This window comes from Hyaena hyaena, unplaced genomic scaffold (genome assembly GCF_003009895.1).
Source record: "Hyaena hyaena isolate Hyena2069 unplaced genomic scaffold, ASM300989v1 scaffold_61, whole genome shotgun sequence".
Lineage (NCBI taxonomy): Eukaryota > Metazoa > Chordata > Mammalia > Carnivora > Hyaenidae > Hyaena > Hyaena hyaena.
In genome coordinates, this window is record NW_024080693.1 from 2733513 (window position 1) to 2746130 (window position 12618).

The window sequence follows — 12618 nt, forward strand, 5'->3', positions numbered from 1 at the left end:
CGCAGAGAAGGGGCAAGGAGAACTTGAAACTGCTAGGGCTAGGCTGACCGTGTCCCTCTCCATCTGTCCCATTGCTAGCATGGCCTGCAAAACTAGCCCCGTTTGGAGTTCTTGGCATTAAAGGGGGTGCGTATGGTTAAAAGAACACTATGTAGATCAGGGCTCCTGGCGGTGCCACGCCGGGCCAGAACCCTGTTTGAGTGTCCGGGGAAGGCAGCGCGGCCGCAGTCTGCACTCCGCATAGCCCGTGTTGCGCGTGACGGGCTGTCGCTGCGATGTGCAGCTCATTGACACTGATGGATGCGCCAATGGTTGGACGGACAGATGTTAGGGCGGATCGTACTGCGCACGGCGCCTGAGCCGGGGGAGGGCGAGGTAGCGATCGGGAGGTGGTTGCGGGCAGCTCGGAGACCAGAGCTCAGGCCGCGGCCCGCAGGGGGAGGGGGCGGAGGGAACAGGGGCTTGGAGAGCAGCGCTGGGAAGGAAAGGAGGAGGGGGAGCACAAGCCGGGGCGAAACTCTCAGCCTTCCGTGCGTCGCGCCCCGCGCTGTGCACCCCTCACTCCCGGCGCGCCCAAATGGGCGCTCGGCGCTGGGAAGGTGAGCCAGGGGCGGGCAGGAGCTGACCTCGCGCGGCGCCTACCCTCCTCCAGGCAAGAGGCTCCCGGCGCCGCCACCAGAACCAAGAGGCCGCGGGCGGCGTCTGCCAACTCACCGTTTCCTTGTTCGCAAGAAGCGTTTCACGCCCCGCGGCCGCGTCTCCCGGGCCTGGAGGGGCAGCTGTTTTAGCCTCCGCGGCCGCAGGCACCGACCGCTCGCCGCGCCCCCGCCCCCGAGTTCGCCACACACAAGGCCAGCCCGGGAGCCCAGCCGCCGCCTGACTCCGACTCCCCGCAACCGCCCGGGGTCCGCACCCCGCAACTCCGAGCGCTCCTGCGCGCGCGAAGGCGCTGGAGGCGGCTTTATAGCCCGGGAGGACGGCAGCAGCACATCTGCATTCAGGGAGGCGTCTGGACCGAGCCCAAGCCCGCAGGCTGGGGGCGAGCGGAGACTTTTGATCTTACCGTCTGGGTGAGATCACGGTCTCCTGGTCTAAAAGAAAAGAAAGCATGCCGGTGAACTTTTAAAACAAACTTGCATAAACAATCACAAAGAAAAAGATAAAAGAGAGAGGGCAGAAGAAAAGGGAGAAAGAAACACAAGAAAAGGAAACATTAAGAAAAAAGGAAGGAAGGAAGGAAAAAAGGAAGGAAGGAAGAAGGCCGGGGTTTGCAGCTCCGGGAACGCTCAGGCAGCCAGTCCCAGGGGCGCGGGGCTCCGGCCCTAGCCGGGACTATCGGACGCGGGGCCCAGGGGAGCCTCCGGGCCCCAAGAGGCGCGCCCAGGAGCAGCGCCACTTCGGGGACCTTGGGCCCGGCGGCCGCCCCCGCACCCCCCACTACCGCCGCCCGGCAGCGCCGGGAGCCAGACCCGCCGCGGCCGCCCCATTCCCGGCCCAAGAGCTGGCCCAGGGAGACGCAATCGAGCCCGCAGCGCATCGATGCGCCGCCGCCCGCGCCGCTCGGGCTCCGGCTCCCGCTCCGCTGCCGCCGCCCGGGGGTCGTCCCAATGAGCTCCGGCCCACCCGCGCCCTCGCGGCCGCTCGTAAGTGAGCCGCGTCGCCCCGCCGCCAACGCAGCCCTGCCAGCTCCTCCTCTCCGCGGCCCTCCGGTCTGGCCCGCTCGGCGCCTCAGCGACCCCGATCACCCAATCAATAATCAATTCTTTTAGCCCAGTACTGCTGGCAAGCCGGGCGCTGGGCGCGGTGGCCCCCTCTCGGGGGGCGCCCTGGGGCGGGGGATGGGCTTGGGAGCCCGAGTCCCTTCCCCCGCCCCCTGTCCCGCCCTCGGATCTGCCAGCTCTTGGGGTGGGGGGCGCGGCCCGGCGCCTAGGGGCGAAGGGCGGGGTGGGGGTGGAAGGACCTTGATCTTCCCGTATGGAGGAGGAAACTTGGAGGCACCCCCCTCCCACGCCGACCCCCGGGACGGGCCCGGGAAAGTTTGCCCGGGAAAAAAAAAATTGGGGGAAGTGGCTGCGGCGGGTCCCGGGGGAGGAGCCCGGGTGGCGCGGGGTCTGGGAGCAGCCCCCACCCACTCCGGCCCGCGCCCGCCTCCTCCCTCGAGGGCGCCGGCGCCCGCCCGCGGGCCCTGGCATCCCCGGGGGGCGCGGGCCCAGGCCCGGGGAGAGAGCTGGGGGCTTTGGACGCGGCGGGCGGAGAGGAGTGCGGCACGGGCGGGGCAGCCGGGGGCGGCCAGGGGGCGAGGCTGGGTGGGGAAGAGGGGCGGGCGAGGGTAGCGAGCGCCCCGGGACGAGCTGGGCCGGGCCGGCGCCGCGCCCCTGCGTGCGCGCACAGGGCGGGGGCGGAGGGGCGGCACCCCCTCCCCGGACGCGGCGGGGGTCCTAGACAGGCCCGGGGCCCGGAGCGGGGGCGCGGCGCCCCCGCGGGCGGGCGAGTGACACGATCATCTCCTTTTCCTTTAAGCTTGCCTGTTGCCGACGCCGCCGCTCCAGCCGCGCCGCGGGCAGAAGACTGGACCGCTGAGCCCCGGGCCGCGGCGGCGGCGGAGCGCCCCCCCCGGATGCCGTGACCCCCTGCCCGGGGGCGGGGGCCGGGGCAGGACCAGCCGGGGCCGCTCCCGCGCTCCTCCTCCCACCCCTCTGCCCGCCTTCTCCCCCTCTCCCCGCCCCCCGGCCCCGAACCCCGCGCACCTCGTCTGGGGACGGGGCGGGGGGGGGCAGGGCCGCCGTTCCTCCCCGCCCCCTCCTCCTCGGGCCTCTGGAGCGATTTGTCAAACTTCCCATTCCGCCGGCAGCGCGGTCCTCCTCCTCCTCCTCCTTCACCACCTCCTCCTCCTCTGCCTCCTCCTCCCCCCGCGCTCCTCCCTCCCCGCGCCTCCCTCGCCCGCCCTCCTTCTTCCCTCCGCACGTTCGGGGATCGCGGCGGAGCGCGGAGAGGGGGGGACGCGGAGAGCCGGGGCGCAGCAGCATCCTGCGGGCGGCCGCTCTCCGGGGGGGAGGCTGAGAGCCGGCCCGCCTCGCCCCCCCGCGGGCCCGCCGCCCCTCCCTCCCTCTCCTCAGCCCGGCAGCGGCGGCGGCGGCGGCGGCAGTGGCAGTCGCCGGAGGAGCATCATGCCGAGGAGGAAGCAGCAGGCGCCCCGGCGCGCAGCAGGTACGAGCCGCTTCCCCTTCCTCCTCCTCTCCTCCTCCTCCTCTTCCTCTGGCTGCCGTGCGCCTCCGGCCGGCGGCGACCCCGCTCCTCGCCCCACTCCTCGCCCCTCTTCCTCTGCCCGCGCAGAGTAACTCCGGGGCGCCAGGCTCGCTCGCTGCTCTGCTCTCTGGGTGCGTGCGCCCGCCTCGCGTCCCGGGCGCCCCCCGGACGCCCCGCCGCGCTCGCCCTGCTCCTGCTCGCACCCACTTCGGAGCCGCGCGCGCTCGGGGCCAAGTGAGCCCGCCTGGGTCCCTGGCTCTTCAGCTCTGCGGCTGCGGAGGGGATGGGAAGGAGCCCTCTTCGGTCTCCTTCTGTGGGGGGCGGGCGGGGTCACCTGAGTTCCCTGGGACACCTTCCGCGTCCTCCCGCGGCCGGCCGGCGGGGGACAGCCTGGTGTCTGCCGGGCGGAAGAGAGCCGGCGAGTGAGCGAGCGGGTCCCTTCGGCCACCTTACTGCTAATACGATTGATTCTTCATTTATTGGGCCCAAAGCGGGCAAGCGGTGGAAGCCAGAGCGCACTGGGTCTCGGTATTGTCAGATGACCGTCAAGTCACTGTTAGATGCTGGCGTTCTCTCCATCCGTGTTTGTTTTCCCTTGCCCCTATCCCCTCCTTCCACTGCTTCTCCCACCCTCATCTCCTCGTAGCACTTAGTTCTGGGACGTGCCTGTCTACTCCCCCCCTCTTTTTTTTTTTTTTTCGCCAGGATGTCAACTCCTGTTAAGACTGAGCCGATTTTTTTTTCTTTTCTGGAAAAAGCATCATTGAAAACAAAACAAAACCCACACACATAACATTATTTTGCAATAATGTCAGTTGGGGGCATGTTGCCTGGAAGAAGGGTTTCTGGCCCTTTGCCACCCTTGATTTGATGACTGATTGATCGCCCGTCATGCTGCTGCCTTTGATCTATTCATTCCCAATAAACATCAATAAATCACTCCCAATGGTGAGGCCAAGCTCTGTGACGTCACTAGGGCCCTGTCAATGCAACTTTGGGGATTTGGGACCGATTGCTGAGAGGACCACATATGGACGGGGTGTATTTTGATATGAGTAACACTCAGATGTGCAGAGGCTCAGATGCTGCCTGAATCAGAGGGTTAAGTGGAGGTTCGTGGCTTTTCTGCTCTTTTCTTTCAGTGGAGGAAGGGAGAGCAGAGGGAAGGGTCAGGGCATCACCTGACGCCCTTCTTGGATGAAGGCGTTGTAACCTGTGTGGCCCGAGTGCCCGTAGTAGCCCTGGGGGTGACGGTGATGGTCATTTCCACCATGTGAGCCGGCCCTGCCAGTGGTGCCCACACACTGGCTGCACTCAGGAGTCTCCTTACCCAGGGTCACGCAGAGGGACCGCTCTTTCTTCAGAAATGTACTTTCTCGTTCCTGTCTTAAGTGAATCCTAGGAGGAGAGAGACCTGGTGTGGGGCACACAGTGCAGGTTCCGCTGTCTGTCCTCGGTGTTGCCCAAATTTAGGAAGTTTGAAAGTCCCAGCGGTGGTCAGAAGGAGGGTGCTGCCACTCAGGTCACCTCCTGGCTGGTGCTTGTTGCCCATCCTACCCTCTCCTTTAAATTCCAGCCTCCAGCAATGAGCTTATCTGCCCAAAATAAACTCCAAAAGTTTGGAGGACTCCTTCACAAAGTTGGGCAGTAGGAGTGCCTTGGACTGCTTCCAGTCTTTGAAATTTTTTTTTTCTTTCCTTTTTGGATGCACATTTTAAGGTATCTGTGTGCCTCAATCAAGTGAACCATATGTGATTACATCTTTACATTTAGTTTAGAACTCTTTCTACGGTCGTTTCCTCTTTCTCTCCTCCACCTTGCCAATCTGAGACTCTTTGATAACTCCCTGCCTAAAATATTAGCGGAGGAGGGGACGTACTGTTGATTTTACTTATTTATTTATTTATTTTAAAGCAACCTGTTCCCTAACCCTTTTGCACCTTTTTTTTTTTTTTTTTTAAAGAGCCAGCCAGGAAATCTCAGGTCAGTTAAGAAATATTCATTATATAAAAACTTGACTGCCCGGCTAATAGGAGATGGAAGAATGGTTTTGCTCTATCAAAATGACCCGTCAAAACGACTTTGTTTCATATTTGATTTAATTGTCTCTCTCCTGACAGGCACATTCATCAATAGCTTAATGGTCAATCAGAAGTTGGCAGCGTGAGTGCTTTCTTTCTTTCCCATACCCTGGTTTTGGATTTACTTTATCAGAATGCCTCTGCCTAATGGACGTGTGGAGGAGGGGGTGGAGAATGTCTGAAGGGCTACTTATTTAAGAAGAGGGGAGGGATAAAAAAGAGAGAGAGAAAGAGAGAGAGAAAGAAAGAACCCTCCGCATTTAGGCCTGAGCTAAGTATGCGCAGGCCAATAAGTGAGCTGCTTGAGGTTTTTGTTTGTTGGTTGGTTTGGGTGGACGAGAAACTTCCCGTTTTTTTCCCTCCTGTTTTTAGTTCTCACAGCTGCAAGTTATAAGGTTCATGCCTGCTTTTGTGGCATCCTGGGAGTGATGACAAATTGATTGCTTTGCACTGATAGAGAGAGAGTGGGAAAAAGAAAGATGTCTGCTGATTGGTAACTGGAAATCTAGTCCGCAGCAACCTTGAGAATACTCGAGAATTTTTTTTCCCCTCCAAACTGAAAGGTCCGCTCAGCCATAAAAAAAGAAAAGTTGTTTTGCCAGCTTCATTAGTGTTCACCTAATTAGCTGTAAACCTGATGGATTCCTGACAGCTTTAATGATTGGAGATGACAAGCTCGACGCAGTGTCATCCAGCAGAATTAGGTTTGCAGCTAGTTTGATGTAATCAAGTTGATATTACACAGTCCTGGCTGCCTTTAGTTGTGCATTAACTCAATTTTCTGCTGCAGGTGACAAATGGGCTTTGGTACCTGGATAATCATGTCATAGGAATTAGGGCCCTTTTAATGGTCTGGGCTAGAATAACAACCACAAAGGGCTGGGAGCTGGGTAGAGCTTGCAGACATAGCGCACAGGTGCACACAGTCTTTATATCTAGGCCAAATGTAGCACACTGCTCTCCAGAAGGCCACAACCGGCTCCAAGAATCCCTGAAAAGACGTATTTCTGTACTTTAGGATTTTCTTTCCTTTTTTTTCCCCCCTTCTTGAAGGAAATTATGCATGGCTTAATGTCCTTTCTCAAAAGGAGAGAGACGTTTCTTCACCTGCCGAAGAGAAACCTGGGCAGGAGTGTCCTTTCTCCACGTGTGTAATTGCGAGAGGCTGTACATTTGTGCCGGACAGATGTTGCTGCTTCAGAGGAACAGGATTGCGGAGGCCGGTGTCCTTCGGACGCAATGACCATTGTCCCTCGCTTAAAATGTGACTCTTGCCTATGCATACCGTTTTTTAAGAAAAGCAGTTTTGGAAGACACCAGAAAAAAAATTGGAGCAGTATTTCATAGCTTTATCCATTCATATCCATTTTCTGGGGGGACGTGTAAAATCATTAAAAAAAATTGCCTAAACTTGCGCGCGCGCACACACACACACACACACACCCTCGAGTAACAACAACTTGCCACTGACCTTTGTGAGTCTTACTCGTTGAAAGAGAATAATCTTCCAGGGAGTTCTTAGGTGGTCCGGTCAAGAGGGTGAAACTTGAAGCATCTTCACTCTTGCAAAAGTGGTTTGAACCCCTTGGGCTCGGCTAGTGTGACAGATCACCGTGGGTCCCCGGGGTAGGATGGGCTTGTAGTGGCATGGCAGAGGGGGTTTGTATCACCAGGAGACGTGGGCATGCCGGAAAGACAGTGCACCTGTCTAAGTTCTGCGGCCCTAGCCTTCGTGAGGCTCAGCCTCACACTGGGCAGCTCCAGAGAGATTTCCTCTTCTCTGTCAGAGGCACGTGGAACATTCAGGAGGGCATTTCGGCGTCAGCCTGGGGGATGTATTTACTCTCAAGCTTGCCACACGTTTCTCCTCTGGACACGTATTCTGGCCTGTAGCAAGGTGACAAAATGACTAGTTTCGGCTGCTCTGTGCTTCCCGTCCCTCCACCCCCCATTCTCCCAGAAAATGGGTGGAACAATGCAAATCGTAAAAAAAGGAAAATCAAGAAGGTGAGGGAGAAAAACAAAGAGGGCAGGAGGCAAAGGCCCTCCCCCTGGACATCCACCTAGGGAAGAGAATCTTCCAGAATGAGCTGCCGTGCCCCCATTATCTTGACAACTGTCAGTTAGGGCTTCAGTGCTCTCCAGGGCCACACTTGATTGTGAGCGGTGGATGTTGTCATTTTGTTCTCAGTGTTGCCTTGAGCGCGCTCATAAGCGAACGATAGTCAATAACTGACGTATCAGCCGCTCTCCCCTAAATCGTCTCACACTCTGCGTTTTCCCTCGTTTTACCAAAGATTGTTTTGTAAAGCGATGACAATGAAAGGTGACTGCTCAGGGCCGTGGGGTTGCCGGGAAGCCCAGGTGAGTTCCCAGAAAATTAAAGCCCTTCCTCCCCCCACCACCTCACCTCTACTCTTGGGGTTGCTGGAAGGAGAAGGATCACCTTGAGGGTCAAGTGCCTGCACGGCTTTGGGCTTCCCCCCTTTCCCCCTGCCTGTGGCGGAGTGACGAGGGGCTGCAGTCACAGGGAGCAAGAAGGGACAGGAGCCGAGTCCCAGTCCTGGTGCATAAGAGCTATGTTAATCCAGGGACGTGTGTGCAGGTTGCAATCACTCCGAGGGCACTTTGTGAGGCTTTCCTGCTGGCCCATTTTTATTCCTGCCTGTCACTGGACAAACGATAAAAATAGCTTTGGTCTGGTAGTAAAAAAAAAAAAAAAAGAAAGAAAGAAAGAGAAAGAAGTAGGGTGTGTGTGTGTGTGTGTGTGTACCCTTCTGTGATAGTGTGCAGCCCAGATAGGTAGAGGGGCCTTTCTTTCAAAGCAGCTGTACTGTAACATCCCTGTAGCATCTTCCCACAGCCCGTGGAGGGAAGCAGGAGAGTGGCATCATTTAGCCCAGACCTTCTCAGGTGTTCACTCTGTGAGTGTGTGGCACGTGGATGCGTGTGCATGTCTGTGGGTGTGCGTGCCTGTGTGTGTATTTTAGTTATGCTCCAAATTGTGGTTTCTCTGTCTGAAGTTAAAAATGAAAGGTGAATACAATATATTGTATTTGGTAACAATGATATGGACTGGTACATCTAGACAGATAATGTGCAGTTGTAATTAGACTCAATAGACAGGCAGTCATTTTAAAATTCTTTGACACGTGCATAAAATAGTCATATAATAAGATAAGATGACAATTTTATGTTAGGTTGATAAAGTGTCCCGATACATGCATTTAAATGTCTGTAAGCCTTAAAAAAAATCCAGACAGATTAATTCTAGTTTCCAGTATTTGCAGTTAGTCATTAAATTAATTTTTAAATCCTACTAAACAATGGCTATGAACATGTTTTTTTTTTCCCCCCTTCTAGATTTTTTACCTGAATTTCAAAGAATGGATACATAGACTTGGTAGCTCTCTCTCATTTTTCGACATTGGTAAACAGTTACATTAGACGTGGACATGAAAATTCAGTTTACTGTTTGTAGCTAGAATAAAGGTCTGCATTTTGGGAAGTAAGAAAAAAAGTAATAGAGTATAATCTGCTTATGACCACTTGCCTGAACAATTGTCATACTCTAGATTTAGGAATCGTTATTAGAAAGATTACACAGTGTCCTTGACCAAATATTGAATATTTTATAAGCCCCATTTAAAAAAGAAGACATTTCGAGCACATACACTTGATTTGATCAGCACTTCGATTCTTGGGTTTAATTACTTTCAGTTCTGTAAATTATTGTAGTATTTCAACAGGAGTGGCCCAAGTGATCTATTGGGGGGTGGGTAAAAAGGCATTTCTGTTAAGGTCACGTTACCTGGACTTTTCAACCGTCTTCATACCTTGTTTTCTCAGATGTGCAAAAGTATGGCTCTCGAAGAATAATTTCAATTTGTTTGGGCTTAATGATAAATTATTAATTCATACTGTCAGAACACATGTTATTAATTATGACTGTGTTTTCTTCATCCAGAGCAGCTGTTGGGGAAACAGTATAAGTTCAGATTGTCTTCAGGGGGAGGGCGCCAAAGCCAGGAACTTACCAAGTCCTTGTCATCATATCTTGGTCCCCTTGCTTTGGGAAGAAAGCATTGCAGGGGGCGGAGTGAAGGGGAGAGAGAAGCCATTCATTCTAAACCAAGATGGGCACTCGCGAATCTTAACTACTGTACATTTTCTGAAAAGCGAGCCTAACTCTTCATGCTCTGTAAGGTCAGCTGGGATTCGGAGGTAGGATCTGCTCCCTTCCCAAGCCCAGGTTTGAATGGATTGCTCTCTTCATCCCATGAGTGTGCCTTGTTTTCTTCTATTCTTGGGTAGACCAGAAGGTTGAGGTCACAAGTTTATGGTGGCAGAAAACAAAATACTCTGAGGAGTTTGGTAATATACGTGAAATGACTCAAATTCATTTACTTTTGATTTTTACCATTCTCATCATTAAATCTAGTCCTATGTATTTGGTTTCCTCTGAGTTCTTTGAGAAATGCATGTTGCATAAAATAGGCAATTTTTAATGAACAATTTAATGTAAATGGGTTTTGAATTTAAATTAATATTAATGAAGCCTTGAGTGAATTTATTTTGCATACGTAAAGACTTGTAAGTCTTTCACCCATGTGCTTTCTTCTTTATGTAGTAACATTTGTTGGTTGGATTAACTAGCGCCTTTTAAAGATTTACACTTAAAAAAATTAAATTGATTTTATATGTCCAACAGCACCAACATATTATTAGGCAAAGGTGTTACTTAATTTAAAGAAAATATACCTCATTTCCTATTAAACCTCTCAGTTTCCATTACCCTCTTCTTCCTGTGAGCTGCTGTTGCTTTGGCATTGCTGCTGGGGAAAATACATACCAACAATAGTTACTACAATCAAGATGTTTTCTTTCTTTGGCTTACCTCTAATGCATTATGTATCCTGGAATGATGGGAAGTTCTGTAATTAATTCTGTTAGATGTAATTGCTATAATCACTTCGATGTTACACATAATAAAGGTAATATGGTAAGCACATAAAAAAATATAAACACTTTATTGTAACACTACTACTAAAATTCCCTCTCATCAAGTCGTGTTTATAGACCAGTGTTCGTAACTAGTTTGGGCCATCGGTGACTATTTATCCGAGCCGTGTTCATTGATATTCCAAAGGAGAGTCATTTATTGGAAAGGATGGGCCTTGTCTTGGCGAGATCTCCAAGCTGGTTGCCTAGGAATCTTAATGCCCTTTTCCTCAAAGATGTGGCTAATTAGAAAAGGTGACCATTATCTTCTGTAGAGGAGAGAGGTAAAGGCTCCCCGGAAGCAGCCAAGGAATGAGGTAAGAGGGTGGCACAGGAGGGAAAGGAGCACTCCGAGAAGAGAGGTGGCAAAGGCTTCAGATCCACAGAGGTGCTGTTCTGAAGGTTTTCTCATGGTGTGGGATTCTGGGAAGTGTGTGTTTGTGTGTGTGTGTGTGTGTGTGTGTGTGTGTGTGTGTGTGGTGCGGGTGGTGGGGTAGCACACAGGGACATTTGAGCACATGCTCATGGGTAACCAGAGAAGGCCACCTTTCTGTAAGTGCAGTAAGAGACAGAATATATGGCTTAGCATCTTCACGATTATTATTCTATGCCTTTCCCTGGGGATCCTGGGGGCCATGCCTAACTGTTGCACCACATGCCAGGGTTGATATGGCCTGTTGGACGGAACCTGAGTGGTATCCGTGACCCCTCCCCAAGCCTTGGTGCACCTACCCTAGATGCCAGCTACCACAGAACAGAAGAGAACTTCGCCCGAGACCCCAAGCACATAATCCTTATGGGGTGTTTCCAAACACGGGTAAATTACCCTTTGCCAGTGCGGCTTGCAGGAGGTGGAGAATGTGGTGGTTGAAGAAGCTTGTCATTTTCTTTTTCTTTCTTTTTTTTTTTTTTTTCCTCTGTGGCTATCTCAGAGTCAGACTTGCTCGGGCATCTACGTGATTCCCATCATCAGCTTGCACCCTGTCCCGTGTCCTTCAAAGGTCATGAAGCCCTGTGACCCGGTGTTGGTGTTAGGATCTTGGATGTGAAGTCTCCCGCATTTGTATTTTCTTTTTCAGTGCGTTATAAGCGATGGAGCAGATGAATCAGTCACAGAAATCAAATAAGAGAAAGTGTATATGTGAGCAGGGGATGCCAGGGCCTCTTTGGAGGAGGAACAGGGTGTTTTCAGAGGGCAGTGAGATGGACAGTGGCAGCCGTGCGTCCCCACACCATTGTGGTCAGTTGGGTGCAGACCGGGCCAGCGGGGAGCAAGGTGCTGCCGCAGACAGGCTGGCAGGGCCTGCCTCCTGGGCGCTGGGCCTAAGGCACCCTGCCTGCCAGGTGAGAGGGTCCTGGGTCCCGGCACTGGGCCTGGGCTGCAGCCAGGCAGTCACCAGCCCTCCTGCGGTGAGCCTTCGTTGGTTTTGATGGCAAGGATGATAAAAGGTCTGAGAACTCCATAGGCCCCTGTAATCAGGGCCAGCACTGACATCCTTCTCAAGTTTGACAGCTTCTTCCTTTTCTCTTCTCACAGCCAAGCCTTTCTCAACCGAATTTCCCCGCCCTCCCCCTCCCTCCACCCTCCCTGCCGCCGCTCACCCCTTCCCTCCCTCTTCTTTCTGTGTGTGTCTCTCCTGTTTCATGTTCTTGATCAGTCTCAGATGCCTGGAATTATTTTTTTTCGGGCGGGAGGGGGAGTGTTGCTTTAGGTTTGTGGGTTGGGCAGGTGTGAGAGGAAGTCTGTGTTTTTTTTTTTCTTTTTTTTCTTTTTCTCTTTTTTTTTTTTTTTGTACTGTAGGCCTGTTGCTAATTAATGTTCTTCCATAAGATTCTGTCGGAGTTGAGTAATGTTTTTGATCTTTATGCCTGATAACTGCATACTTAATGAGATTTCAAAGCTGTGAGTGCAGCTCCCTACAATTATTGACAGATGCCTTTTCTTTGCCATTGGGTTCAGCTTCATAAATCGTCTTGCCGTAATGAGGTTCAGCAGTGCCACCCTGGCAGTGAGCTAATGAAAGGGGGGAGGGCGAAGCGGCTCATGGCTGTCTGACACATTTTTTTCCTTTAAAATTTACTATGCAGATGTCAAGCTGCGGGACGATTACTTCAAACATGCTAATTTTTATCTTGCTTTTGTGTCAGCCCTTTGCCATTAAAAAATAAATAAATAAAAGGACTAACCTTACCCTCCACTTAATTTCTTTTCTTTTTTTTTTTTTCTTTTTTCCTGAGTCACATTTTTAATAACCCGTGGTGTGTGACTGCTGGGGACTTTGACACACGC

The 12618-nt window shown here is 52.9% G+C and overlaps 1 protein-coding gene across 1 annotated transcript in view; it reads left to right on the forward strand.

The window, feature by feature from the left end:
* Positions 1–3124: 3124 nt before the first annotated feature.
* The window catches only part of TSHZ3 (teashirt zinc finger homeobox 3), a 68604-nt gene continuing 59110 nt past the window's right edge, over positions 3125–12618 (forward strand). Inside the window, 1 exon segment of the mRNA XM_039231893.1 lies at positions 3125–3207. Within this exon segment, the coding sequence (XP_039087824.1) occupies positions 3168–3207 (40 nt within the window). The 5' untranslated portion in view covers positions 3125–3167.